Here is a 26,524-nt window from a genome sequence, read left to right on the forward strand (position 1 = left end):
TAACTGTAAACTCCCGTATTTGACTCATTTTTGGTATTGTTTGATTCAAGCGTGGTTTTTTCTGCAAATTAATAATATGCTTCTTTCTCTAGCAACTTTTACATCACTCACTAAGTTCAGTTCAGAGTGGATCGGTTTGTAAAATTAAAATTCATTGAGAAGCGCCGTTGAACATTGTGGCAGATTTTTAAACTAATAAGCAGAGAACAACGCTAATATATTAAACTTTTTTTTATTCAAAACTTGCTAGTTAAAGAATAAATTCAGTTAATTAAAATTTAGCAAAAGCTTTTTTAGATGAACCAGTTCCTTTGGTGACTTTGATGACATTGAACCTGACAGTTTTGCTCAGAGGCCTACATTCACCGACAGTAACTATGTCGCCGATTTGTACATCCCTGATCGAAGAAAAAAAAGTAAAAATCTAGAGTAGATGAACACTAAATTTTATTGAATAGGCTACATGATCAACATTACATAAATTACACCACATTATAACTCAGAAAAGTTTCAAACCTGAAGCAAGGACTCAAATGGACAGAAAGATTTTTGTGACGTTTCTCAAAACGCTCATACTTGCTGACGTAATGCAGATAGTCTCTTCGGATGACAATAGTCCTTTGCATCTTCATCTTCAAGACGACACCTGTCAAGATTCTTCCTCTGATGAAAACATTACCAGTAAATGGACACTTCTTGTCAATGTAGTGGCCCTCTATGGCCTGTTGGAACATTAATTTTAATTCATCTCAGTGAAACAAAATCAATATTTTGTGTTTGCCTCAATTTTACTAAAATAAATAATATAAAACCCAATAAAAATGGTAATTAAATAACACTAATGTAATTTTTATTTATTCAATAATTTGCAATAAATATTTACTGAAGGGTTTTTATGTATTTAAATAAATGCCTTTCCAAAGCATGCTAATGCATCGCATATTTATTAAGCGAGTTTGCATATTTATAAAGCACATCTGAATCAAATGCGTGTAACAGGGCTAACAGTTATTCATTGTATTATTATTGTGAAAACTTATAAAAAAAATAATTAAAAAATATTTGAAAAAGAGAGATATTAAACAAGAGAGATATCAAAAATATATTAAAAAAAGATATTAAAAAAGAGACACTATCTGAAACGATCTAAAAAATTTTAGGCAACATCTGCGTGATATTCTTATAAATATTATCCTTCAAAATGGCAGATGTCTTTCCATTTGTAGTGGACACCACTTAAATATTTTAACAACCATGGTAAATGAGCCAGAAATTGCAATACAGTGGCTTGTTAGGTAGAAGTCAAACATGTATTTGGAACAAGAATATGCAGGTAGAAAAATATTTGATGTTAAAAGAAACAGCAGGTCTAAGTTATTTGAAAGACCAAAATGGTTAACTTTATTAAAATAGTCAAGGCTTGTGTTATTCTTAACTGTGAGAGATTACCTTCAAATTTCAAGATAATTCGCTTAAAAATTTATTTTGAACAAAAAATAGATAAAATTTCGATGATTTTAGAAAATCTATTTTTGGTCCAGCTAATAATAAGCTGGACTTGAAGGGCTAAATAGAACAAAATATGCATAATAAACTATAAACAACTGATACAAAAATTTTAAAAATAAAAGACCTCGCGAGGAGTTTTAAATCCAAGTCCGACATTTTTGTAGTACCTCTGCACTTTAGCGGCTTTGCCGGTTCCCTTCTTGTTGAGAAAAATCGTTGGTTGCTTTTGAAAAGCACGCTCAACCTGATATAGAACACGTTGACAAAATTTTTACGATAAGAGTATTAATTAATTTCAGAAACAAAATTTAATAATCTGAGTTCAAAAATTTACTCATTTAAAGTCAAATTGTACACGTTTTGGTGATAAAAATTTAAAATCGAACTGAAAACAAACCTGAAAATCAGCCATTGTGGGAGGAAAAAGAAAAAGGAATCAGGAATGTGTTGATGAAAAACAAAATGACCAAATAGTATAATATTTTGTAGCTCTTAATTTTCGTTCTGATACGATTTCCGCTAAGTTTTTATAATTCGATTTGTTTTTTACATTGGATTTTTGATTATATTTTTTTGCATTATGTACGGTACATATACAAATTGAAGTTATTTATATTTCATGCCGTAAATTTATTTTTTTTACCGTATTTTCATTATAGCGGTTAAGTCGGAGACTGGCCATGATTCAAAGATTTGTACGGGCTTTTAAAAACTTAACGACTGAAACTTTTGTTTTGTTTACAACGATTCGAAAACTCAGAGCAGATTTTTGATTATGCTAATTTAATAACGTTAGGCGTTGAATTAAACGTAGGATTTGAACTATAGTGAACCTGATCGCTGATATAGAAAACAATTTTGAAACGTGGATATATATATATATATATATATATATATATATCCATGCTTTGAAATGTCAGTACAGGAGATTAAAATACCGCAATGGTAAGCTAATTAACGAATATGTTAGATCGGAATTTAAAAATTAACGTGGGAACTTTAAAAATTATTTTACATTTTATAGGTAGCCGAGCCAAAATAAGAGAACATGATATGGAGATCAATGAGAAAAGACAGGGGCACGGGCAGCAAAGTTAAAAGCTTTTGTTAGTAGAATCAGTAAAAGCATAGTGTAGCCAGTTTCGAGAGTCCATTATTATAGATCTATTATTAACATTAAGAGAAAAAGAGTTTACAAAAATTAAAATTAGAAAAATGTCATTCGTTTAAACGCTGATATGTTGTTGTAAATCATACCGGATGTTAAAGTGTAACTATTTGGCAAAAAAACAAGTGGAAAATAAAGTAGAAAAATTTAGAAAAAAAAATTTTAGTAAGAAAGTCTGAAATCTTTATATCAAATTCATTATTTGTTTGTCATAAATTAATAATAAACGCCTTAAAATATAATTAATCCATCATTCGCCAATTAAAATTCATAACGTGAATATAATTCATATCAATGTAATTAATGTATAAGAACATTACATTTCCTCGATAATATCGGACCATCTGGTTGAAGGTGAACATCAACAAACAAAATGAATAAACAGCAAACGAACAAACAACTTGACACACGAACATACAACTGACATATGAACCATGAGGATATAAACAGACGACAAACATGAACGAACATACATATAACAGAAAAATAGACTAGTCAGTAAAGGTGTTTACAAATATAAATGATGAAATCGAATGACAGACTCAACAATAACAGAAAGCGGAAACAAACATACTCACGCACGCACGCACGCACACACACACGCACAAAAAGCAAACACTCACAAACACACACGCACACAAACTGAGATGAATTTAAATGCACGTAAGCAAATAAAATTACAACAACAATAATAACAACACCAATAGTAACAACAACAACAATTAATCATAGCAATAATAAAAGTAATAACCAGAGGAGTAGCCAAGAAAGCAAGTTCTACAGATGAACCCCAAGCCACAAAAAAATTATTTTTGTTCAAGGTTTAAAAAGACTACATAAATTGAGACTAAAACCCTTTTAGCACACACAAAACAGTAATATTTGGTTAGTTTCCACAACAAAAACACTGGTTTTAATAAAAAAAAAATAGCCAAAAATGTGGAATAAGCAACAAAAAAAGATCAAAAAAGGTGGCCGACTTTCAAGGGTTTTTCCCAAAATGTTTCTGGCTACACCGCTGATCGGTGATGATGATGATAACAATAACAAAAGACGATAATAATAATAATAATAGCAACAATAATGACAACAACGATAACTGAAAGTGAAAGTAGAAGAAATTTCTGAAGAAAAAAAAAACAGCGTCTTCTAAAAATCAGCATTATATAATAATTAAAAAGTGAAACAGAAAGTTATATGTACATACATGGATGATGAGTACGACCAAATGATGGCAGATGATGAAGGAGGTAATGACGTAGACGACGACTTAATGACGTAACGAATTGTAATAAATTATAAAGCGCTTCGCGAGTGGATAATAGTCGATTTTATTAATAAAGTGCAATATTAGCAATATTGAAAAGAATGTTAGAGTAATAGAAAAATTATGAACATTAATTTTTTTCATATAAATCTTTCTTTTACAAAAATGTATAAAAACGCTTCGTGTACCTAACATTTTTTAAAAATAATAAAAAATTGAAAAAAAAGTTAATCTCCGGGCAGAGGGTAGAGACATATCTGGAGAATTAATCTTAAAAAATTTTAAATCTCGATTAGTTATAAAGATAGAATTCATGTAAGATGCAAACAAATATGAATTATATGAATTATAAAATATAAAAAATTTTTAATTATGCGTCTACATTTCCATTACCATCAAACCGAACGACAGATCGCATCGTTATATCACCATAAAAGATACCGAAACAAAATAAAATTATATCCCTCGATTATTTTAGTATTATTCTATCACATGGCATATCGGAAATCTGACTATATTGTGGACTATATTGTCATTTGAAATGTAAACTGAAATGATTGTGCTTTGCCTGACGTAACGATTGTAATAAATTATATAGCGCACATTGCAATCAGTCTAAAAATTAATCTATCCTCTTGTCTACATGCGCCAAAATAATCTTTCATCCAATTACGAAATCCTTAGCTTTTAAAAACACGGCATTAGCGTGTTGACATGACAATGATGACCTTGACATGGCGATGATGACCTTGACATGACGATGATGACCTTGACATGGCGATGATGACCTTGACATGGCGATGATGACCTTGACATGGCGATGATGATGTTAGCTCTGTTGTTAAGAATGGGAAGATCATTGGTAGATAAGCTTCGCGATTCATAACTTGAATGTAGGTTGTAAATTAAAGCGAATTAGAATGAATATTTCACATACGAGACTAAATACGCATTAAAAGGTACAAACTCAAAAACCCAAAACAGAAAAATATTAAGTTAATTGGGAAATGGAAAACAAAATTATTTACAGTTCGACAGTATTGGACGTGGGTAATTAAAAAAAATTGACGCGGGTGAAAACAAGCAAGCAAAATAAAATCATTGAAATTAAACGAAGTAATTGAAAAGGAATACAAATGATGGAATGTGAAAATATAACAACGCGGGAACACGCCCAAAAAATGATGATGACCATGAAGTGATAATATGACCCCAGAATGATGACGACCGCCAAAACTAAAATGACCATAGAATGATGAGAATGACCACAGGATGATGAGAATGACCATAGAATGATTAGAATGACCACAGGATGATGAGAATGACCATAGAATGATGAAAATGACGAGAATGACCACAAAATTAAGACGCGGGTCACAAATTAAAATTTAAAATTTATATAAAAAAAAATTTATATAAAAAAAAGTATTCAACGGAGATGGATGAAATTTCGAAGAGTAAGAAACGACCTTTAACTATTGAGCGACCAATTTATGAAATAATAAAAATAAAAAAAAGGTGATTTGAACAAAACATACATGGAAACAACGAACAAAAAAGTGTATATATTGTTTTAAAAACACTTCGAAAGAGTATAATTCATTATAATAAACGCATGGATACAGTCTTGAACGATTGAATAAATACAAATATACCGAAATCAAGAGACAAATGACAGCAACGATCAAATCAATGAAACAACTTTATCATTCATCCATTCTTTTTCATTCATTCATTAATTCATTCATTCATCAATTCATTCATCCACTCATTCATCCATTCATTCATCCATTCACTCACTTACTGGAAAGAATTTTTCAGACAATCATGAAAATTAACAGTTGCCGATTCACAATAGTGGTAAGAAATTAAATCGATCAGTAAATTCTTAAAACATGGCGCCAATATTTAAACTCATAAATTTTAAAATGAAATTCATTCAAAAAGCGTAGTATGCAATTTAGTGTGGATGAATTACCACAACGTAATGAGAATAAAATGAACTCAATGGAATAGCGACCGTCTCCACGAGACATGAGACACGAACAAGCGACCCCGAGACACGAACAAGCGACCCCGAGACACGAACAAGCGACCCCGAGACATGAGACACGAACAAGCGACCCCGAGACACGAACAAGCGACCCCGAGACATGAGACATGAACAAGCGACCCCGAGACACGAAACATGAACAAGCGACCACGAGACATGAGACACGAACAAGCGACCACGAGACATGAAATGTAAAAAATGTAATGATCTACTGGCAGCCTAACAAAGATATCTAAACGTTTTTAATAAATGGTAGAGCATTAATTAATATTTGCGATGGAGTTTAGGCAAGCTCATGACGAGAGTGTAGCAAAGTTACCATCGTGTATACGGCCCAAAAACCTGAGAGAATTCAAATTTGGCGCTCCTATCTAAGAGTTCTGAATTAATTGTTAGGAATTTCATATCTACGGTTGGATAGAGGCAGAAAGAATTTGATGATTCATGTTGAAAATTAAATTATTTACTTTTATACGAATTTAAAAACGAATCTTGAGCCTTGAAGTTCGAGCAACGTAGCCGCCAACGTATAAGTACTTTTAAAAAGCTGCAGACTGCAGAATTGAGATACAAAACATGGAAACATCTGATAGTTTGCAGGGAGTGCAGTGATGAAGATCAAACAAACATTCCCTTCTCATGGAAATGGGCAACTTAATGAGATAATAATATTTTGCATACATCAAAATACTTTCCATGTCACAGCTAATTTTGTAGCAAAACAAGCTGATGATAAAAAAAATGAACGAAGAACATATGTAGAGCTGGTAAGGGAGCGAAAAAGATTCACAATAGAACTGGACATTACATAAAAGAACAACATCAACTACGAACCGGACAAGTAACTACACATCAGATATGTTGAAAATCAAGCTGTACATTACAACACGATAATTTAACAGTACATCAATGTTAATTACAAAACTCTGCGAAAAACATCTGTACACGAACAAATATGAAATTGACATTTTAATTAGTAACAACAAATCAACAAAAACTATAAACTGTCCTCTTATAAACTCAGTATACACTCGACCAATTCATGGTTCGTTTTGAATTAAATAGAACATATCCAATATCAATCATTCAATAACCCAAAACATGCACCCATCCAAATGCAAAACTCATTCGCTACACTTGGTTACAAAACTCCAATTCATTACACCAGTTAATATGGCTTATCAAATCAGCACCGCACACACACACACACACACACACACACACACACACACACACACACACACACACACACACACACGCACGCAGGCATATAAAAAAACATACTCACACACTCACTTGCCATTCAATTAGCAGAGCATTACAGCGTACAGAAAATAAAATGCATCTATTAGTCAGTCAGTACATTCAGTTCACTCGCACCAATCACTCAGTACCCCAAGTTCACGTGCTCCCAGTACTCAGTATACCCAACTAACGGGAACCCACTGGGGAGTTATGAAGACTTCTTCAATGGATTGTTGCAGCGTTTGTATGGTATCCTCAATATCGTTGTTGACAATTTTCAAGTCGAAGTAGTGACCGTAAGCGGCTTGCAGTGCGTCGCTTTCTCTCACCAGACGTTCCAAACTGCTGTCCTGAGGTTGTTTCATTAACGTGGATGGTTTCTATTGCCGTATTATCATACTTTATTTAGTGCTATTACATAAATTAATGTCGTACATTTTTAATTTTGGTTTAACACCATCACCCACGTTGTTCAATCAACCAAGCAGCCAACCAGTCAGTCAGCCATCCAGCCAGTCACACAACTTCACTAACTTCGACGTAGTTTGTGACCTTAGGAGCGGCTATGAAGACAACGTACGGCGCGTACTCGGCTGTTCTCAACACCTTCAAAGCCTTCAATTCAAATGTGTGAATAAATATAAATAATATATATATATATATATATATATATATATATATATATATATATATATATATATATCAACAAAATCGACCAAACATGCGGCAAACTAATAGGTAACAACCAACGGCTTAGTTTAATTTAAGACACATATCCACACATGATACGAAGCTTTGAGATGATAAGAACATAAAATTAGTAGACATGCAAGCAAATACAGAAATCAGATTAAACATTGCGATAACCAAATGAATAATAGTTATAAATAAAATAATAATGATAATAAGCACGTTCGCGTAGAGAGAAATTTTAAAAATTAACGAAACAGCAACAACATTAGTGTTAGCAGGCAGTTAAGGAGTCGCAAACTAAGAAGAAGTAATTAAAAATATGAACAACAACAACAACAACAACAATAATAAAATATAAAACTATAATAAAAGAATCAGTGGAGACAAAAAGCGTAATGAAAGGCAAATGGCTGGAAGGTGTCTGAAGATGATGACTTTTAAGAGAATCAATTAGAGAAGATTGAATAAACAACGTACGCAGGGGAAGCAAGCAAAAGTGATATAGGCATCTAAGGAAAGGGTGTGATTGGATGTGGAAAGCAAGATAGTTTAAATCCAAGGATGTGATTGGGTGTGGAGAGTAAGATATTTTGAACCAAGGGATGTGATTGGATGTGGAGAGTAAAATAGTTAATATAAAAAGATGAGATTGGATGTGGAGAGTTAAATAGTTTGAACCAAAGGATGTGACTAGATGTGAACAGTGATATAGTTTAAACTGAACTAGTTTGAACTCAAAGGGTAAAAGTTGAAGCAGAAGTTTGTGGCGACATTAAATGTGGCAAGATAAGCGGACGATCAAGAATGAATGAAACTTAATTCAGGAATGCTTTAGCTTTAGCATCTATATTGAAAAATAACAAGATAAACAAAAATAAATGAAAAATTATCAAAATAAAAAAATAAACAAAAAACGAACCAGTCAATATTAGATTTGATATAGATGATGGAATTTGTAAAAAAAATAAGGACATATTTGCCACCAAGTAGCGGTAAAGTAATGGGCCATAATACGAGTTTCCTGTGTCGAATGTGGACCAGGACAATGTTTTGAACAACTTGTTCTCAGTTCAACATACACTCGAATGTTAATGCTTAAATAAACATTAGCTAATTAGGATACAACTTATATTGACAATAAGAAAAGAAAGAAATGCAAGAGGACATAAAACAAAACCGAAGAAAACTGTAATCTCTGCACGAGGAACATTAATCACTAATGGAGACTTCTGAGAAATGTCACGCAAGCGTATGACATGTCAGCTGTGCAAACATCTGACGTTCAGACATCAGCGCAACAACACGCAACTCAATAAATTATCAGGCCGACTAATAAACAACCGACCGAAAGCTACAACAACAACGAAAATAAAAAAAACAACAATAACAACAACATCACCACCAACAACAACAATGAAATGGGGAAAAAACTAACGATAAATAATACAAACACCAATAACAAAACCAACAACTGAACAACAACAACATCAACAAATCCATAAAAAGCCCCAACCGGAAAATCCGCGTCAGCGCCACCACAACCAACAAACAAAGGATAATTGATTGATTGCAACCAGACGCAGGTAGTTTGGCAAGTTATGCTGTAAAATATTCTATTTTTAAAAGGCAACAGAACACCATTAGCAGTACAATCACCACGCACTCTGAGGATGGTGACCAAGAGAATAAGGATGAGGAGGATGTAAGATGAGTAGAAAGTTACAGGTGTTAACAGTGCTGATGACGACCGCGATGCCTATGTAGCGTCAGAAAAATAACGATGTGATAAGATAGTGATGACGACGATGATAATCGGACAAGAACCAGGCTTAGATTGATGATCAGGTGCAGTAGATGGCGTAAAACGACATGACACTCCCATGATATCCTATCACATCGCTGTATCATAAGGTCACATCATCATATCATATATTCCTTCAATCTAAATGTTCACGCTTGCAATACATCAACATCACATAACGTGATAATGAATCTGAGTAATAAACATCGTCTTCGTCATTGTCATCAGATAACAGAACATTAAAGACACACCACACAACACAAAACCACATCCCACCACACAGGACCACACTACACCACACCACACGACGCTGGCTGCCAACACACGACAATTTTTATAACAAACAATTGAGATGAAAGGAGAATTACTGGACCATAAAAAAAACTTGAAAACGATGCCAAACGAAGAATAAAAAAGTATTAAAACGCGGTAACAACAAAACGTTCGTTGTCATGTATGTTGTCATGATGATGTGATGTTGTATGATGATGACGAGATGGGATGGTGACCAGGCGATGATGTCATATCACACACACACACCACCACCCACACACACAGAGAGAGAGAGAGAGAGAGAGAGAGAGAGAGAGAGAGAGAGAGAGTGAGAAAGAAAAAGAGAAAAAGAGCACACACAGAAAGAGAGAGAGAGAAAGAAAGAGATAAAGAGAGAAAAAGAGGAAGAGGAGTGTCTGCAAAACAGAATCAGGCGCCTTTAACCAACTAAACTATTTCCCGGAAATGATATGAAATGATAATGGCGCTCGAAGTGATGAAGTGATGGTGATATGACTCACATGTGACGACCATATGATACTGCAGTGTGTGATAATAGCAGGATGTAATGTAATGATGTTATGATGTCCAGTCGGTGAGGATGTAATGACGTCATGTGATGAGATGACGACATAATGTCATCACATTAAAATATTATAACATCAAAAAATCTCGGCGAAAAATATTGATGTAATTAATCGATAGAATATTTAATGTAATTAATGAATGATGCTAGCATGCTTCTGTAAAGTATTCACTTGTTTGTAACACCGCCAACAGACGCTCAGCCAATCAGCGAAATTGTTCTTTTTTTCACAAACCAACGTAAAATGTATCAACGTAAGCTTCTCTTGAATGACTCGCGCGAAGTTAAAGTAAAATTCAGATATATCTAAAATAATTTAAATGAAACCATTCGGCATGAAGATAAGACGGGTGTACAACAAACATATGTGTACCGTACGTACATACATAGGTGTGTGCACATCAAGTGAATACTTCACAGGCTCATTTCAAACTAACATTAGCAGTTTAATAAATCAAAAATAGAATATTCATCTACATGTGATATATAATTAAAAAGTAGATAGCTACTAATAAAATGTTAACTTGCTGAATACCACAACACTACTACCTCACTCTTTAAATAATGATTTTTAATGTTTGTTTATTCATTGAGTTATAAGTTTATATGGTTTTTGATCGGTTACATTAAACTCACGTCTTTCTCCGTTCCAAGTAACTTGTGAAATTATTAACAAATTAATGAGAATTTAAAAATTGTTTAATTATCCAATTATCCAATTTAATAGTTTATTAACTGGAAAGAGTTGAACTTGAGCGCATATTTTATAAAAATTTTTACACAGACAGTGAATACTTTACAGGTTTCTCGAATCTCAACGTCAGTAATTTGGTGTAATGGTTGTAAAATTTATCGTGTAGTAAGTATAACATACAGCATGTATAAGATCGTTGATCAGTTACATAAAAAGTAAATAAGCAATCTCACAACCGGCAAAAAATTAACAAAAAACAAGTAAGAAATAACATTAAAAGTAATAATAGATTCGAAATAATTTATCCAGCATCATGGCGAAATGTTGGAACTAATTTGTCGGCCCTATAATGATAAAGCCATTTTAGCGGAACACCACATTTCGATCAAATTACTCGATTAGATCATCTCAACAATGACTAAACCGATTAAAAAACACACCAGACATAAACATTTTTCACCTATAAAGACAACTAATAGCGAATTCTAGCTTTCCAACGATCATCAAAATTGTAGAAGTAAAGTTAGCCGAGTTATGCCTGCCATTGAACCGGGTCATCACGTAACGACGCCTGTCTCCGAAATTCGAAACAAAAACGAGAGTCCAGTTCTTCTTTTCCTCAGAGTATTCATTGAATCGACAGCTCATAAAATGTGGAATATTTTTCATTCCAATCATGTACACGAATGAATGAATGAATGAAACTAAAGTCACAAACAACTTCGATGTACTCCAATCGTTGCCTCATTGCATTCTCGGAGAAACTTCCACGAGAAACGCGAATGTGGATGCTGTGATGTCAGTCAGTATGTAATTCTAATAATTCTGTGTCTTTTATACTTTTAGATTTTCTTATGACGGTTCTACTTAAAAGAAAAAAGGTCCTTCCAGCACTATCCTTCCTGCAACTCATTCATTCACTCATTCATTCACTCATTCATTCACTCATTCATTCACTCATTCATTCATTCATTCATTCATTCATTCATCCATCCATTCATCTGCAATGAGGTAAAAAAGTGGGATTGTGACGGATTGAACGAAAAATATGCCAAAAGAGGGAGTTAAAAATAGAAACTGTAACTATTATACGACGCGTGCTGATGGATGGGTAGGTCAAGCGGCCAAACATACGCCTCTACTTACATATTCCCAATCATAGCACAGCTCCATTACTATCATACATCGGAGGGTCAGTTCAATTTGCATTGCGTGTATTGAAAGAACATAATTTAGCGACTATAACGACTGAACGTTAATAACCGAGCGATAATTTGCAAGCGAAACCACAAAAACTACAAAAAACAAAAATAGACATGTCCTTATGAGAGAAAAAAACAAAAATTGAGACAACACAATCAACAGTTCACTCATCTATCCATTTGCATACAAATTAACCACTAATTCAGACTACAATAGAAACATTCATTCATCTTCAAACAAAACAATCATTCATCTAATCTTTCATTCATCCATCTATTCATTCCTCCATCCATCCATCCATCCATCCATACATCCATTCATTCATTCATTCATTCATTCATTCATTCATTCATTCATTCATTCATTCATTCATTCATTCATTCATCCATCCATCCATCCATTCATCTATCAGCGATTGATGGACCGACTGACTGACTGACCTGCGGTTCGACATCTAGGATTGCCAGGAGGCCGCTGCCGTGTATCTGCCTGATGGTCTCCAGCTTGGTACCGTACATGGCATCTTCGTGAGTGCCGTACTCCAGATACTCGTTGGCCGCTATGTCCGCCATCATCTGTTCGTGCGTCACGAAGAAGTAGTTCCTGCCGTGCTCCTCGTCTTTCTTTGGCGTCCGAGTCGTGTCTGTCGTGATGTGAGTGAGTGAGTGAGTGAGTGAGTGAGTGAGTTTCTGCCATGATGTGAGTGAGTGTATGTGATAGTGACGTGAGTGACGTCATTAATTACGAAAGCAAACATGACGTGTGGCTGAAAAAAAAATAATTTTTTACAATTTGACATTTGACAGAATGAATCAATATCTTAAAATCATGAACAGTCAAAATTTGGAATGGATGGAAGTACGAACGAGGTATCGGGTAGGCGTATCGTTTCGGGTAGTTGGATATGAGGGTATTTTTGATGTGTCGTCTGCCAACACCGTGCGCACCTTCAGATTTTTTCAAAAAATAAATTCTTATAATTTGAAAAAAATATCATGTTAGAAAGATAAAGTTAAAATAAAAATACCGAACGCGACGAAACAAAAAGAAGCAATAAACAAAATTGATGGACTGCCATGTTGTATCCTTCGATCTCAATCAACAACCACTATCAAACTTCAACAACAATATTCAACAACAACAACAGAACATTCAACGACAACAACGCCTAACGACAACACACAACACAGACACGCACAGATACCCACCAAGTAGCACTATAGTTTTTCTTTGGAATGAAGGCAATCTGACCACTTCTTCATAGGTGACCAAGTCCAGCTGATCGAAGACAGCATTGTGCTTGGCCAGGTACTTGTCCTTGTATGCTCGCTTCTTCCGACTGAACCAGGAACAGTTGGCTGGCGAACGAAACAAGAATGGATGACTTTAACTATTTGAATTTTTTTACAACAAATTTGACCACAATAACAATGTTATGATGTTTACGTAAAAACAGCTTAAAAACTTATTATAAGCATAACCATTTTTACGAGAAATTGTTAGCCAACCAACCTCCTACCCTGTTTACAAATAAAACTACATTAATCGTGCATACATAGTTCATTAACGAATCAATTCTTCTAAACACCAGACTTCACCAAATACCAACTCAACGGCATATACACAGAAACACACAGAGTGATACAGAAACAAACACCATTACACCTGACTGATCCCTCTTGGCTTTATCAATGGCAGCACAGGCAGTCCTCCACTCCTGAAGTTCCGGGGAGGGAATGAGACCAGCGGGTTCAGAGGGATGTGAGCCCCACAGCCGGGCCTGCCACCAATTGTGGTCGTCTTTGCTGATCACCTGAAAGAACATGGAAACAAGAAAATATATTCTTACAGAAACAAATTATTTGTGATTAGCGTATGTTAAATGTTTAGCTATAATATCCAAATAGCTAGTCATTCGACTACTACGCTAAAAATTATTTGTGATTAGCGTATGTTAAATGTTTAGCTATAATATCCAAACAGCTAGTTATTCGACTACTACGCTAAACATGTCATCAGCAAAAAATGGCAACCAGTTAGCCAGCCAACCTGCAAGATGTCGCCGATTTTGAAATGGATTCCAGCTTGCGGACAGGGAATTAAATCGTCTTCTTCGGGAATGTAATCGAATAATGCCCTCACAAACATCTAATTTAGAAAAAATTGTGAGTGGCGTTAAATACTATTATCGGACATTTTGTATAATCGTACACCAACAAACCGCCACATGAATCCACAATAATCAATAGATATATCTACTAATCAACCAACTGACCACCAACCAAGTGACAAACCGCAACTGACCAACTAACCGAGTGACCACCGAACCATCCGACCAACTAACTAACCACCTCGCACAATATTGTTGGATGGCGATAGCTAGGAACGATCTTCAACGTTATGCTCCCTCTGGCGTTTTTCTGGCAATACGTCGATGGAAATGTTTTAATTTAAAAAAAAAAATTTCTTGCGTACAATAGAAAAAAAATAGTGTTTATAATTTATTTTTGACTGTTGGTACTGTGATACTGACGTCCAAGTGCTTAAATGGAGGTTGTCATGTGTGAGGAACGGAACAACAGACTATTAGACCATTAGACGGCCATTAGACGACCATTAGACCAACATGTTATCGCCAATCAACGAACAATACCAACACACGTACACAAACAGAAAGAAAAAAAATAGAAACAGAGACAATGAGTTGTCCAACAAGACCTACCAGCATCCTCTGCAGCGTCTCAACCGTCTGTCCCATGACTGATATCCCATTTATCTCCCTGATCTCATCGCCAACATGGAGAGTGCCTGCAATGCAACAACATCCATGACAGTTTCATGTGAATACTGTGGAAATTTTCCCAACAAATAATAATAAGAGAGAGAATAGTTGACGAGTTAGTTCAGGCAGTAGGATGCATAATCTGACTTGAATGCTGTCTGCTAATATTTCGGCGTGTAATGAATGTACTGTTACGTGTGGATACTAAAGAAGTGAAAGTCTAAGTCTTTTAATACTTATTGTTGCTTTTCAGTTTAATTTCAAGTCTTTTAAAGTTTTTAGAATTTTAAATTCATATACCGTAAACTTTTTAGTTTGAGAAAACCTAAAAATATAAAAGTTAAATATTTTGAATTGAAGTTTTCAAGAAACCCAAGTTTTTCTGCGATTGGTTTTAGTTTAAACTTCTGCAACAAAAAATCCTCTTAAAAATAAACTAAACAAAGCGGGGATTTTTGAAAAAAGCATTTGTCAGAGATGTATAACGAAAAATATACACAAAAATAAATAAAAAAGTTTATGATAGATGATTCAACAAGAAAAAAATAAAAAAAAAATGTAAAAAAAATAATAAAAAATAAAAGTTTCCAACAGTGAATGTCACCTTGCTTGTGGATCATGCCTCCGTGCATGATTCGTGCCACCAGACAGCAACCATCGTCGTTCACTTTCAGCGTTATGCCCTGTTGTCGTGGCCAACGTGATGAGGATTGTGATGAGGATTGTGATGAGGATTGTGATGAGGATTGTGATGAGGATTGTGATGAGGATTGTGATGAGGATTGTGATGAGGATTGTGATGAGGATTGTGTGCATGCCATGCAGCGATGTCAACGCCACCATCGTTCAAAAAATAAAACCGACCAAACAGACTGCTGAGCAACAAACATGAAACACTCATCCGTCTTGCCGACCATTCAGACATCCTATCTACCAGCAATCCATCCATCTATTCATCCTGCTTGCCACGCTATCCATTTATCCATTCATACATTTAACCAGCCATCGAACCCACAATCCATCCAACCATCTAACGAGTCAACCATCTGATAAGTCGATCAAAAAAAAAACGAACAAGATGCAACTAACTGAAACAAATATTCAACCAACCATGGGCTCATCAGTGTTTTTTTGAAATTGAACCAGTCTGACTCGCATGACATTTTCGAGATCATTATCGAGATCGTTGGCTTCAAAGTCAAGGTCGTTGTTGAGATAAGGAGTGATGGGGGGAGGTGTGGCCCTGGCTGCCTCGTCGCCGTATATTTCTGTGGCGGCCACATCGTGTGCCAGCAACATGTTCTGCGGTGGATCGTTGTGCGAGATGGGTGCACGCAAAATCACAACCAGCCATTAATTTTGTCATTCGAAATATCCAACAATAAATTATTTAAATCATTCAAAGGATAAATTTAAAACCATACAAATCTGTATCATGATTGAAGCAATTGTATCTGCAAGCTTATATCATAATTAAAGCAATTGTATCTGTAAACTGAACGTAAGAAATGTAAGAAGAACAGTGAAAAGATAAAGATACCATGAAGAACGGATGGATGAGTATCTGGCAGAGTTCGTAGGACTCTCTCACCAAGTACTGCGGACTGCTTTGTAGGGCCTCCAGCACCTTCCCATCCAACGAACAAGTCGTGATTTGTTAGATAAAAAAATTACTTCACAAGAACATAAATGAAGAAAACATATTTCGGAATCAGCAAAATGTTAACATTTTACATTCGTTGGATTACTGCTAGAACATCACGTCATAAAGGGCAGACGACAATATCGAAGGCTCGAACGATAGAAATAAATCTCAACTGTGCATTGTTGGACTGGCATTTGTCAAATTTTAAAACAACCCCGCTTAAAAAGTACAATGAATCTGAATAAATTTAAACGATTGAATGAATGAATGAATAAATGAAACTGTTTGGCGGTGACGTTGTATTTTATATCATTATTTATCATCATCATCAACATCCTTATTATTATCATCATCATCATTATTGTTATTATTATTAATATTATTATATCGTCATCATCATCACCGTCCTCCTCATCATCATCAGCGCCCACCACACGGATCCTAACATCTTTCAACTTTGGAATGGCCACATCGGCTGGAGTTGGTCTGCACGATGATAATGATCTGCTACTGATCTCATCGTATAACTGGGGACGATGACGTAACGATGATGATGATGATGACGTGATGATGAAGAAGATGGTTAGTGATAAAGTAAAGATGATGATAGTAACAGCGATGATGATGATTAATCATAAATTAAATTAATCATAAATTAATCATAAATTAAATTAAACTAACTAATTAATTAATCATAAAATGTAACAAAAACAAGAAACCAAAAAAAAAATGCAAAGGAAAATCTTATACCATATGAACGACAATTGTTACAGGTAAGGCGAGTCATTCCTCTACTCAGTTAAATAAATTTAAAACGCAAACAAATCTAAATTTAACAAACTCTAACAAACAAAAAAAAAATTAAATTAAAAGTACGAAAAAATAATCATTAAAAAATTTTCAAAACTACTAACGGTTAGTAAGGCTTTTAGTTGATGGTCTTCGAAAATACCTGAACATTTATTTATGTAGAAACATATCAATAATTTTAGATTTACATTCGCTGCAATGTAGGAAAAAAAACGCCTTTATGTATCGAGCAGGAGAGAGCAGATAAATTACTACCATAAGTAGGTACTTACAGCAAATTTCAAACTTTTAGAAATAAATCACTTCAATGAGTATTTGTTAAATTAAGAGTAAGACTAAGGACTTAACAATCCATTGAAAAAATTGGAGAAAAAAAAACAACAAATAACACAAAAATGTCAGTTTAATTTGAAAAAAGCACACACACGCACGCACTCACAGAGACACACACACACAGATGCATACACACATAGCCCACACACCTAGCCAACAAACACATCTGGCCACTATCTTACATAATAAATTAACCAATGACGTTAATTTGAAAAATGGCTTAGTTCCACTTAATATGAAAGACGTAAGGTCGCATATATTGCTCCGATTATCTTGAACTACTTTGTTTAACTAATCAGATGATCTATCGAGTATTTGTATACTGTACTGTATAATTACAATAGGCCAACACGTTGAAAAATCACTTAAGTTTAGTAGAAATACTGAAATAGAAAGCTCTGTTGTGTCTGTCATACACGAAAGAATGTTTAGGATAAGAGCGATCATAACAAACACAAACATCTACAACGTTTTTCAAAAATTTACAAACGCTGCAACCGGTTTTTCTCAATCTTTTTTTTAAGACTATATCTTCGTTTTGTATTTCTTAGTATGTGTTAGCACGTACGTACGTACGTATATATACATTAATTCGCACATTCCAGTGCTTCTCTACCCGTGTATTTGTATAATGACAATCGCAGACTATCCAGACATCTCATACATTAGACCATTCATTTATTTTGTTATCTTACCGTTGTAGATAGTGCTTTTGAGAAGTGCTTTATGTTTTTTTTAAAGCGCTTTATAAATTTTTGATTACAAATAAAATAAATACATGGCGTGTGGTTGGTGGGGCTCTCTTTGCATTTGAATCGACTCAGAGCACAGCAACGGCCGGATTATTTCTATCTTAGCAGACGTTAACAAAATTTGGGACTGGATCGGGATCGAATTAGGGCTGTTAACGTCAAAAATCATTTTAGACCGAACAGCTATTGATCAAATTATCACATCGCTGGCCTATGTTCTTCAATATAAATTCTTTTTATATAAACTTGTAAAAAATTGAGAAGTTTTAATATGGAAATGAAATTTATACTTCCCTCTTCTCATTTTGTGAAGCGCTTTTTCATCAACCGAATCATTAATTACAATTATCAACAATACATTCACGTGTCAAAAATTAATTAATTAATTAATTAATTAACCAATTAAATTAATTAAATAAATAAATAATTCAATTAATTAATCAATTAATTAATAACCTTGCAGTGACGACAAATCAGGTTCATTGAGGTTCATGAGACACTGGATTTCCTCCAAACTATTCACTATCTGACTGACAGCTTCGCAGTTGTAAAATAAAAAAAATTAACATGGGTATTTATCTGACATCTGACTTTGAGTGTGTGTGTGGTGTGTGTGTTCGTGAATACGTTGAACGTAAAAATGTCAGAACAACACGAACCACATCACATACTCATCAGAAATACAAATCAATCATACATTGCACAGCAGACAGCACACAAATACATTTCAATCCACTTAATGTTGCAACCTGAAGTGACGACCCATTCGTCTTGGGGGTCGTGGAATGTTGATGGGTGCACCGGCACATTTAAGGTCGCCTGCCATTTCGAACTGGACAACACCGACAGAATTATTTTCTGGTATATGATGTTTTGTATTGTATTGCAAATTTGTAGAGGGCCTAAGTTATCTTCAGAGGCATGTTTGATGATGGTTGTAGTACGCTTAACAGCGCGTAAATTGTTTCATTTCAATGCAGACATATCTCACCAGAACACATTGTTGGATCAATTTGACACCAAAAAAATATATAAATAAAGAGTAGAGTAGAATTTGTACTAAAGAAATCAAAATATAGTCAGTATAGTAATGTTTATTTACAAGAATGCCTCGGATGATTACATATCGTTATTTGATACGAATACGCGAAAGTAATATTAACAAATGGTTTAAATGTTTCACGTTAACATTGGTGCTTGGGCAAACCAAAAGGATAAGATGAACAGCAACAAACACATCAGCGATTGGTTGGAAGAAATAAAATTAAAATTTCTGGCCATATAATTGACTGCCTACCTAGTAAAAAAAAAACTCAAATTGAATTTGACATTCATTTATGAAAGTTTATGCCAAATTTTTGAAAGCTTCTAGAGAGTTATGAGCAGCAGGCTGTTACTAATAACATATGATGAATGGCTGGTAGTGAGCTGACAAGACCAAAAATTGCATAAACGTACAATGCTTGATGAACTTTCAAACCTCCTTATTACAAACAATCACTCACTGACATTAAGATTAAATGTCAATTTCTCAATATATCATAATACAAAATTATAATGCCTATATTACATTATGGTATTTTATAATAATTATTACTTATTAATATTAAATTGTGATATTATTATTTAATATTATATTAAATGTTTATTTTCAGTAAGTGATTTCAATTGAAGCAAAAAAAAAATATATACAGATAAAAAGCTCTAGATAGGAATGAACTGGATATAAGAAAACAGGGAAAATGTTGTTCTACTACTAAAAAATAAAAAAAAAACTCAAATAGTTAACGGAGTATAAAGAGAAGGGTCGGAAATTTTAAACTTATAAAGAAAAACTAAAATTTATGACAAGCGTTGTAGTTGAATTCTAAAAATTAAATTTACACACACACACACACACACACACACACACACACACACACACACACACACACACACACACACACACACACACACACACACAGTGATACGTTTATGATGTATCGGCAACAAATAAACTTTCCAAAAAAAAAACAATTAAATAAACCAAGTATAAAGATATGTAACGTAACTAATGTTTTCTTATTCGACAAATTTTTTTAATTTTTTCTTCGTTTTTTTTGATTTTCGATAACTTTATCATATTTTTGTTATACTAATTTCGCTATATTTTTCGCCTCTTATCATCAAAAAACAACGGATTATTGCGTATTTCTAGCAGTAATAAAAGTAATGCCAGTAAATTTATTATTATTCATCCTCACAAATAAAGCAAAAATAACACACATCACCTACCTACCTAAAATACGAACTCAACTCATAAAACACTGTATCCAGCATAATATTGGATGGAAATAATAGATACAGATTGATACATATCCGTTATATATATATATATATATATATATATATATATATATATATATATATGTGTGTGTGTGTGTGTGTGTGTGTGTGTGTGTGTGTGTGTGTGTGTGTGTGTGTGTGTGTGTGTGTGTGTGTGTGTGTGTGTGTGTATCAACTATTAGCAATTACAATCGTTGTTAGTACGATTTTATGGAATTGTTGTTGCTTATGGATGGATATAAGACAAATTTTCTCCCCATCCACACCTCGGAATGTCTTTTATTTCAGAGAAACGCCAACATTAATTTCTTTTATTTTTCACACAAAAAAAATTAATAAAAATAATAACTATAAATAATAATGACAATAACATTAAGAGTAAAAGTAGTAACAATAATAACCATGGTTACATCGACCGCAACATCAATAGCGAAGATGACAGCAACAACGGTTATAACATCTACAACGTAGCTAGCAACAACAACATTAACTTAACGGCTATGATAAAACTCCAGTAGAATAAGAAAGCTATAAAAAGGGTTAGGAAGCATTGAAACAAATCAACAGAGCAGTAACGATTGATAACAATTATGGATAACACATGGTCACACGCATACATACACACACGCACACACACACACACACACACACACACACACACACACACACACACATATATATATATACACACACAGGCGCATGCACAAACCACACACTCACACGCACACAAACACACGCACACAAACACACACACATGTGTATATAGCACATTACAAAATAAATAAAAATACCCAATACAAATATTATGAAAATAAAAATTTAAAGACGGAAATACTCTTCTTAGTGGTAAGAGCATGTTTTAGAGAATGTGAAACTAATAACAGATAACGTGAGAGGCAGAAAAAAGATGACGATGATGAGGATGGCGATAATGAAAATGATACTGATTAAGCTGAGCAACAGATTACCAATCAATCAATAAAATGTATTTATCTTATGCATAGCTCTTAGAGTAGATGAGTGATGTAGCAAAACTAAAATAAAAATATTAACAGAAGCCACAAATAACCAGACGAAAAAAAACCAACAAGCTAACACATCAATCAATCAGCAAACCAGCCAACAAACCAACCAGCCAGCCAACTAACAATCAACCAAGCAGCCAACCAGCCGACAGACCAACCAACTAGCCAAACAGCCAGCCAACCAACCAACCAACCAGCCAGCCAGCCAGCCAACCAACCAACCTTCAACTTTCTCATGGTGTTGAATTTATGAAGTTCTTCGACAGTTTCCAGTAAGTGGATCTTGGATGGTCTGCCACGCTCCTGGTGGGCATCATAGTGACCGTTGTTGTGATGATGATGATGTTAATTGTTGAGATGTTGATGATGATGATCCATGAAAAAATGATGACGATGATGGTGAATGGTGAGGGTCATTGTGATAATGGTTATAATCTTTTTGATGATGACGATGATGATGACCATTGAGGTGATGATGAAGATGATGACGATGATGACCACTGTGGTGGTGAAGATGAGCAAGTCGAAAAAAAATACTTTTCACAAGCCTTATGTTTGAAACGTAGAATAAGACAAACCCAACAGAAATATACTACACCACCACCAACAACAACAACAGCAGCAGCAACAACAGACAACTTCAACAACACAAACGAACCCTGATCCAGGGATGTCTGAGAACCTCATCGATGGTGATGCGATGTTCTTGGTCCAGTTCCAGCATTCGGTGTATGAGGTCCTTGGCATCGTCACTTATGTACGTCCATTGCCTACCTCGCATCTATCGTACGGTGTTTGTTTTTTAATGGAAGGTCAGTTTTACGATGGTAAGTAATTTATTTTTTTTAATGAAATAATTTCACGATTGTAGGTCAGCTAGAGTAGTGGCCTGGTGAAATGTTTTGAAATTTTAAATAATTTTGAAATAATTTTATAATGCCAGGACAGGTTAGATGGGGTAGTTGTTCAGTGATATATTTTGAAACGTTGGAACTCTAAAAATGCGCGCCTGTCAAAATGAAGTAATCCGCGAAAAACGTTTCCAACTTGGGATTCAAATTTAGAAACATCACCGCCGATCACAGGCACAAACTTACGATGCGTTCGCATTGCATGTAAACGAGAACGCTGTGAGAATGGTAGAGAGTGCATGTTCCCTCTATGAACAGTTCTACCAATAATGAGATGTATCCAAATCTATCATGATATCCTCCGGAAGATACCACAGGATATCATGATAGAAAGCATTGAATGCAACGGACGATATTAAGATATGAACACAATGGAAATTATATCCCGATATGTTAGAATAGCGTAAGCGAGTAAAGCGCATCGACATTATTGTAGTAGTGATTAACTTTTAGTGTGTATATGATTTTTATAAAACTTTCTTTTTCTTGTTGTTGTAATTATTAACGTTAAATGTACGTTTAATAAAATTATAAATCTTGTTACATCGTCGTTATCATGAACTCTGTTACTTCAACAGGTTATGGGCCCAGTGATGCCATACAAGGAAAATGGAATAGATTGTTTTTCGATGGCGACGAACGAAAATATGAACAGTGGGAGGTAAAGTTTCTCGGATACATGCGACTCCGAAAATTGAAAGAAACTATTTTGCCGACTGACGGAAAAGAGCCAAATGCAGCGAAAAATGAAGAAGCATTTACGGAATTCAATTTTTGGATGATAAAAGTTTAGCACTAATTATGCACGACGCTGTAGACGATGGTCGCAAAGCACTTGAAATACTCCGTAAACATTACGCAGGTAATGGAAAGCCTCGTATTATTTCATTGTATACTGAACTGACGTCTCTTCGTAAATTAACGTCTGAATCTATTACAGATTATGTCATTAAAGCTGAAAAATCAGCAACTGCTCTTCGTAATGCTGGAGAGGAAATAAGTGATAGTCTACTTATAGCAATGGTTTTAAAGGGGTTACCTGTAGAGTATAAACCCTTAGTAGTGGTTATCACTCAGAGTGATAAAGAAATGACGTTTATGGAATTTAAAGTTGCACTGAGAAGTTTTGGTGATACAGAAAAATTTCACTCAACAGATGAGGAATCAGTTATGATGAAAAATGTTAACAAACAAATGCATGTTCACAAAAATTTTGCTAACATCACATGTTTTGGTTGTGGAAAATCAGGTCATAAATCCCACAATTGTAGTGAAAAGTTTAAAAAGAAGTTGTGGTGCAGTTATTGTAAAGCATCTAATCATACAGACAAAGCATGTAGAAGAAAACATAATAATTCATCAACAAAACAAGTGAGAGATGAAAAAGCTCCAGAACATGATTTTATGTTTACGTTAGTTGATGATTTAAATGATGATAAATTTTGTTTTAAATCGTTACTTGTTGACTGTGGCGCCACCAGTCATGTGATAAATGATGCATCAAAATTCATTAGCTATGACAAAAATTTTGACCCTAGTAAACATTTTATTGAACTTGCAGATGGCACAAGGTTAAATAATATTGCTCTAAAAAGGGGAAACGTGAAAATGAATATGAATACTTTTGATGGCCGAATAGTTACTGCTGAATTGAAAGATGCACATTACGTTCCATCCTACCCGCAAAATATTTTTTCTGTACAATCAGCTTCTGAAAATGGAGCAACAATTACTTTTGGTAAACATTCTGCTAATATGACTGCCCCTGATGGAACAAAGTTTGATATCTAAAAACATGGCAAACTATACTATTTGTATACAAATAAATCAACAACAAAACAATCAGGAAGTTTAAAACATTGGCATGAAATCATGGGTCACTGCAACACCAATGATGTTTTGAAATTGGAAAATGTTGTAGAAGGTATGAAAATTACAGATAAATCCAGTTTTAGATGCGACATCTGTAGTATGGGAAAGATGTCTCAATCTCGAAACAGGGAAAGTGATACTCGTGCTACCTTTCCTCTAGAATTAGTTCACAGCGATTTGACTGGCATCATCAAACCAACTTCACTAAATGGATTTCAATATGCAATGTCATTTATAGATGATTTCACTGGAATCATTTTTCTCTATTTCCTGAAACAAAAGAGTGATGCTGTTAGAGCAACAAAATGTTTTTTTGCTGATGCCGCACCTTATGGCAGTGTAAAAAGATTAAGAACTGATAATGGTACTGAATATACATCAATGGAATTTAAATCACTGTTGATTCATCACAGCATCAAACATGAAAGGTCAGCACCGTTTTCACCGCACCAAAATGGTACGGCCGAAAGAGGATGGCGTACGTTGTTTGAAATGGCTCGTTGTCTTCTTTTGAATGCAAATCTGCCAAGAGAACTCTGGTGTTATGCTGTAAAAGCTGCATCGTACATCAGAAATCGTTGTTATAATCCAAGAACAGGTTTAACACCGTTCCAATTGTTTACAGGTAAAAAGCCGAATTTAAGCAATATGCATATTTTTGGTACCACATGTTTTGCGTACAAACAAAATAAGATGAAACTTGATGATCGCAGTGAAGAAGGTATATTTGTTGGATACGACAAAGAAAGTCCAGCTTATTTAATCTACTTTCCAGACACAAACAAGATACATCGATGTCGCTCTGTAAAATTTACAGATGATGTTTTAAATAAAAGTATTAACCAACAAAAGGCAAATGACAACAATGCGCAAGAAGACGAGGAAGTGAACACAGATAATAATCGTGAAAGTAAGGTTGTTCAAACTGAAACCAGATATCCCAAAAGAGATAGAAAACCGCCGAAGCGTTTTGATGAATACTATCTGAATAACGAAATTGAAAATGAAACAGACTATTGTTGTAAAATGTCTATTACACCACAGACTTACAGTGAAGCAATGTCATCACCATATTCCGCTGATTGGTATAAAGCAATGAAAATTGAAATTGATTCCTTAATAGAAAACAACACATATGAACTTAAACAATTGCCTGAAGGCCGAAAGTCAGTGGGGGGAAAATGGGTTTACTCCATAAAATTGGATAAAGATGCTAATGAACAATACAAAGCCCGATTTGTTGCAAAAGGATATAATCAAGAAAAAGGAGTTGATTATAATGAAACATTTGCACCAACAGCTCGTTTTACATCTATTCGTGTAATAATGCAATTTGCTGTACAGTATGACTTAATCGTGCATCAAATGGATGTTAAATCTGCCTACTTGAATGCACCCATTGATTGCGAAATTTATGTTGACCAACCAGAAGGATTTGAAGTAAAGTCAACCTCGGAAAATTTAGTATGCAAGCTAAATAAATCTTTGTATGGATTGAAGCAAAGCGGACGCAACTGGAATTGTTTACTTCACAATTTCATAATCGAAAGTAATTTCTCAAGATCTGGTGTAGATAA

The 26,524-nt window shown here is 34.4% G+C and overlaps 2 protein-coding genes across 2 annotated transcripts in view; both read right to left on the minus strand.

Annotated features, from left to right (window-relative positions):
- Window positions 1–271: 271 nt before the first annotated feature.
- HELRODRAFT_180434 (hypothetical protein) lies at window positions 272–1,921 on the minus strand (the record flags this gene model as incomplete). Its single annotated transcript, XM_009029732.1, has 4 exons — window positions 272–398; window positions 517–722; window positions 1,634–1,753; window positions 1,907–1,921. The coding sequence occupies 4 exons, from the start codon at window positions 1,919–1,921 to the stop codon at window positions 272–274; spliced, it is 468 nt and encodes a 155-aa protein (XP_009027980.1).
- A 5,494-nt stretch (window positions 1,922–7,415) lies between these two features.
- Window positions 7,416–26,524, minus strand: part of HELRODRAFT_87901 (hypothetical protein) — a gene marked incomplete at both ends in the record, with an annotated part of 44,726 nt that continues 25,617 nt past the window's right edge. The window contains 18 exons of the mRNA XM_009029633.1: window positions 7,416–7,592; window positions 7,777–7,857; window positions 12,933–13,135; window positions 13,359–13,439; window positions 13,701–13,850; window positions 14,158–14,305; window positions 14,542–14,640; window positions 14,844–14,912; window positions 15,215–15,300; window positions 15,879–15,957; window positions 16,385–16,576; window positions 16,815–16,901; window positions 17,366–17,446; window positions 17,834–17,871; window positions 19,271–19,351; window positions 19,564–19,633; window positions 22,327–22,467; window positions 22,823–22,945. Of these exons, the coding sequence (XP_009027881.1) occupies window positions 7,416–7,592; window positions 7,777–7,857; window positions 12,933–13,135; window positions 13,359–13,439; window positions 13,701–13,850; window positions 14,158–14,305; window positions 14,542–14,640; window positions 14,844–14,912; window positions 15,215–15,300; window positions 15,879–15,957; window positions 16,385–16,576; window positions 16,815–16,901; window positions 17,366–17,446; window positions 17,834–17,871; window positions 19,271–19,351; window positions 19,564–19,633; window positions 22,327–22,467; window positions 22,823–22,945 (1,986 nt within the window). The remainder of the gene's footprint in view (window positions 7,593–7,776; window positions 7,858–12,932; window positions 13,136–13,358; window positions 13,440–13,700; window positions 13,851–14,157; window positions 14,306–14,541; window positions 14,641–14,843; window positions 14,913–15,214; window positions 15,301–15,878; window positions 15,958–16,384; window positions 16,577–16,814; window positions 16,902–17,365; window positions 17,447–17,833; window positions 17,872–19,270; window positions 19,352–19,563; window positions 19,634–22,326; window positions 22,468–22,822; window positions 22,946–26,524) is intronic.

This window comes from Helobdella robusta (genome assembly GCF_000326865.2).
Source record: "Helobdella robusta unplaced genomic scaffold HELROscaffold_61, whole genome shotgun sequence".
Taxonomy (NCBI): domain Eukaryota; kingdom Metazoa; phylum Annelida; class Clitellata; order Rhynchobdellida; family Glossiphoniidae; genus Helobdella; species Helobdella robusta.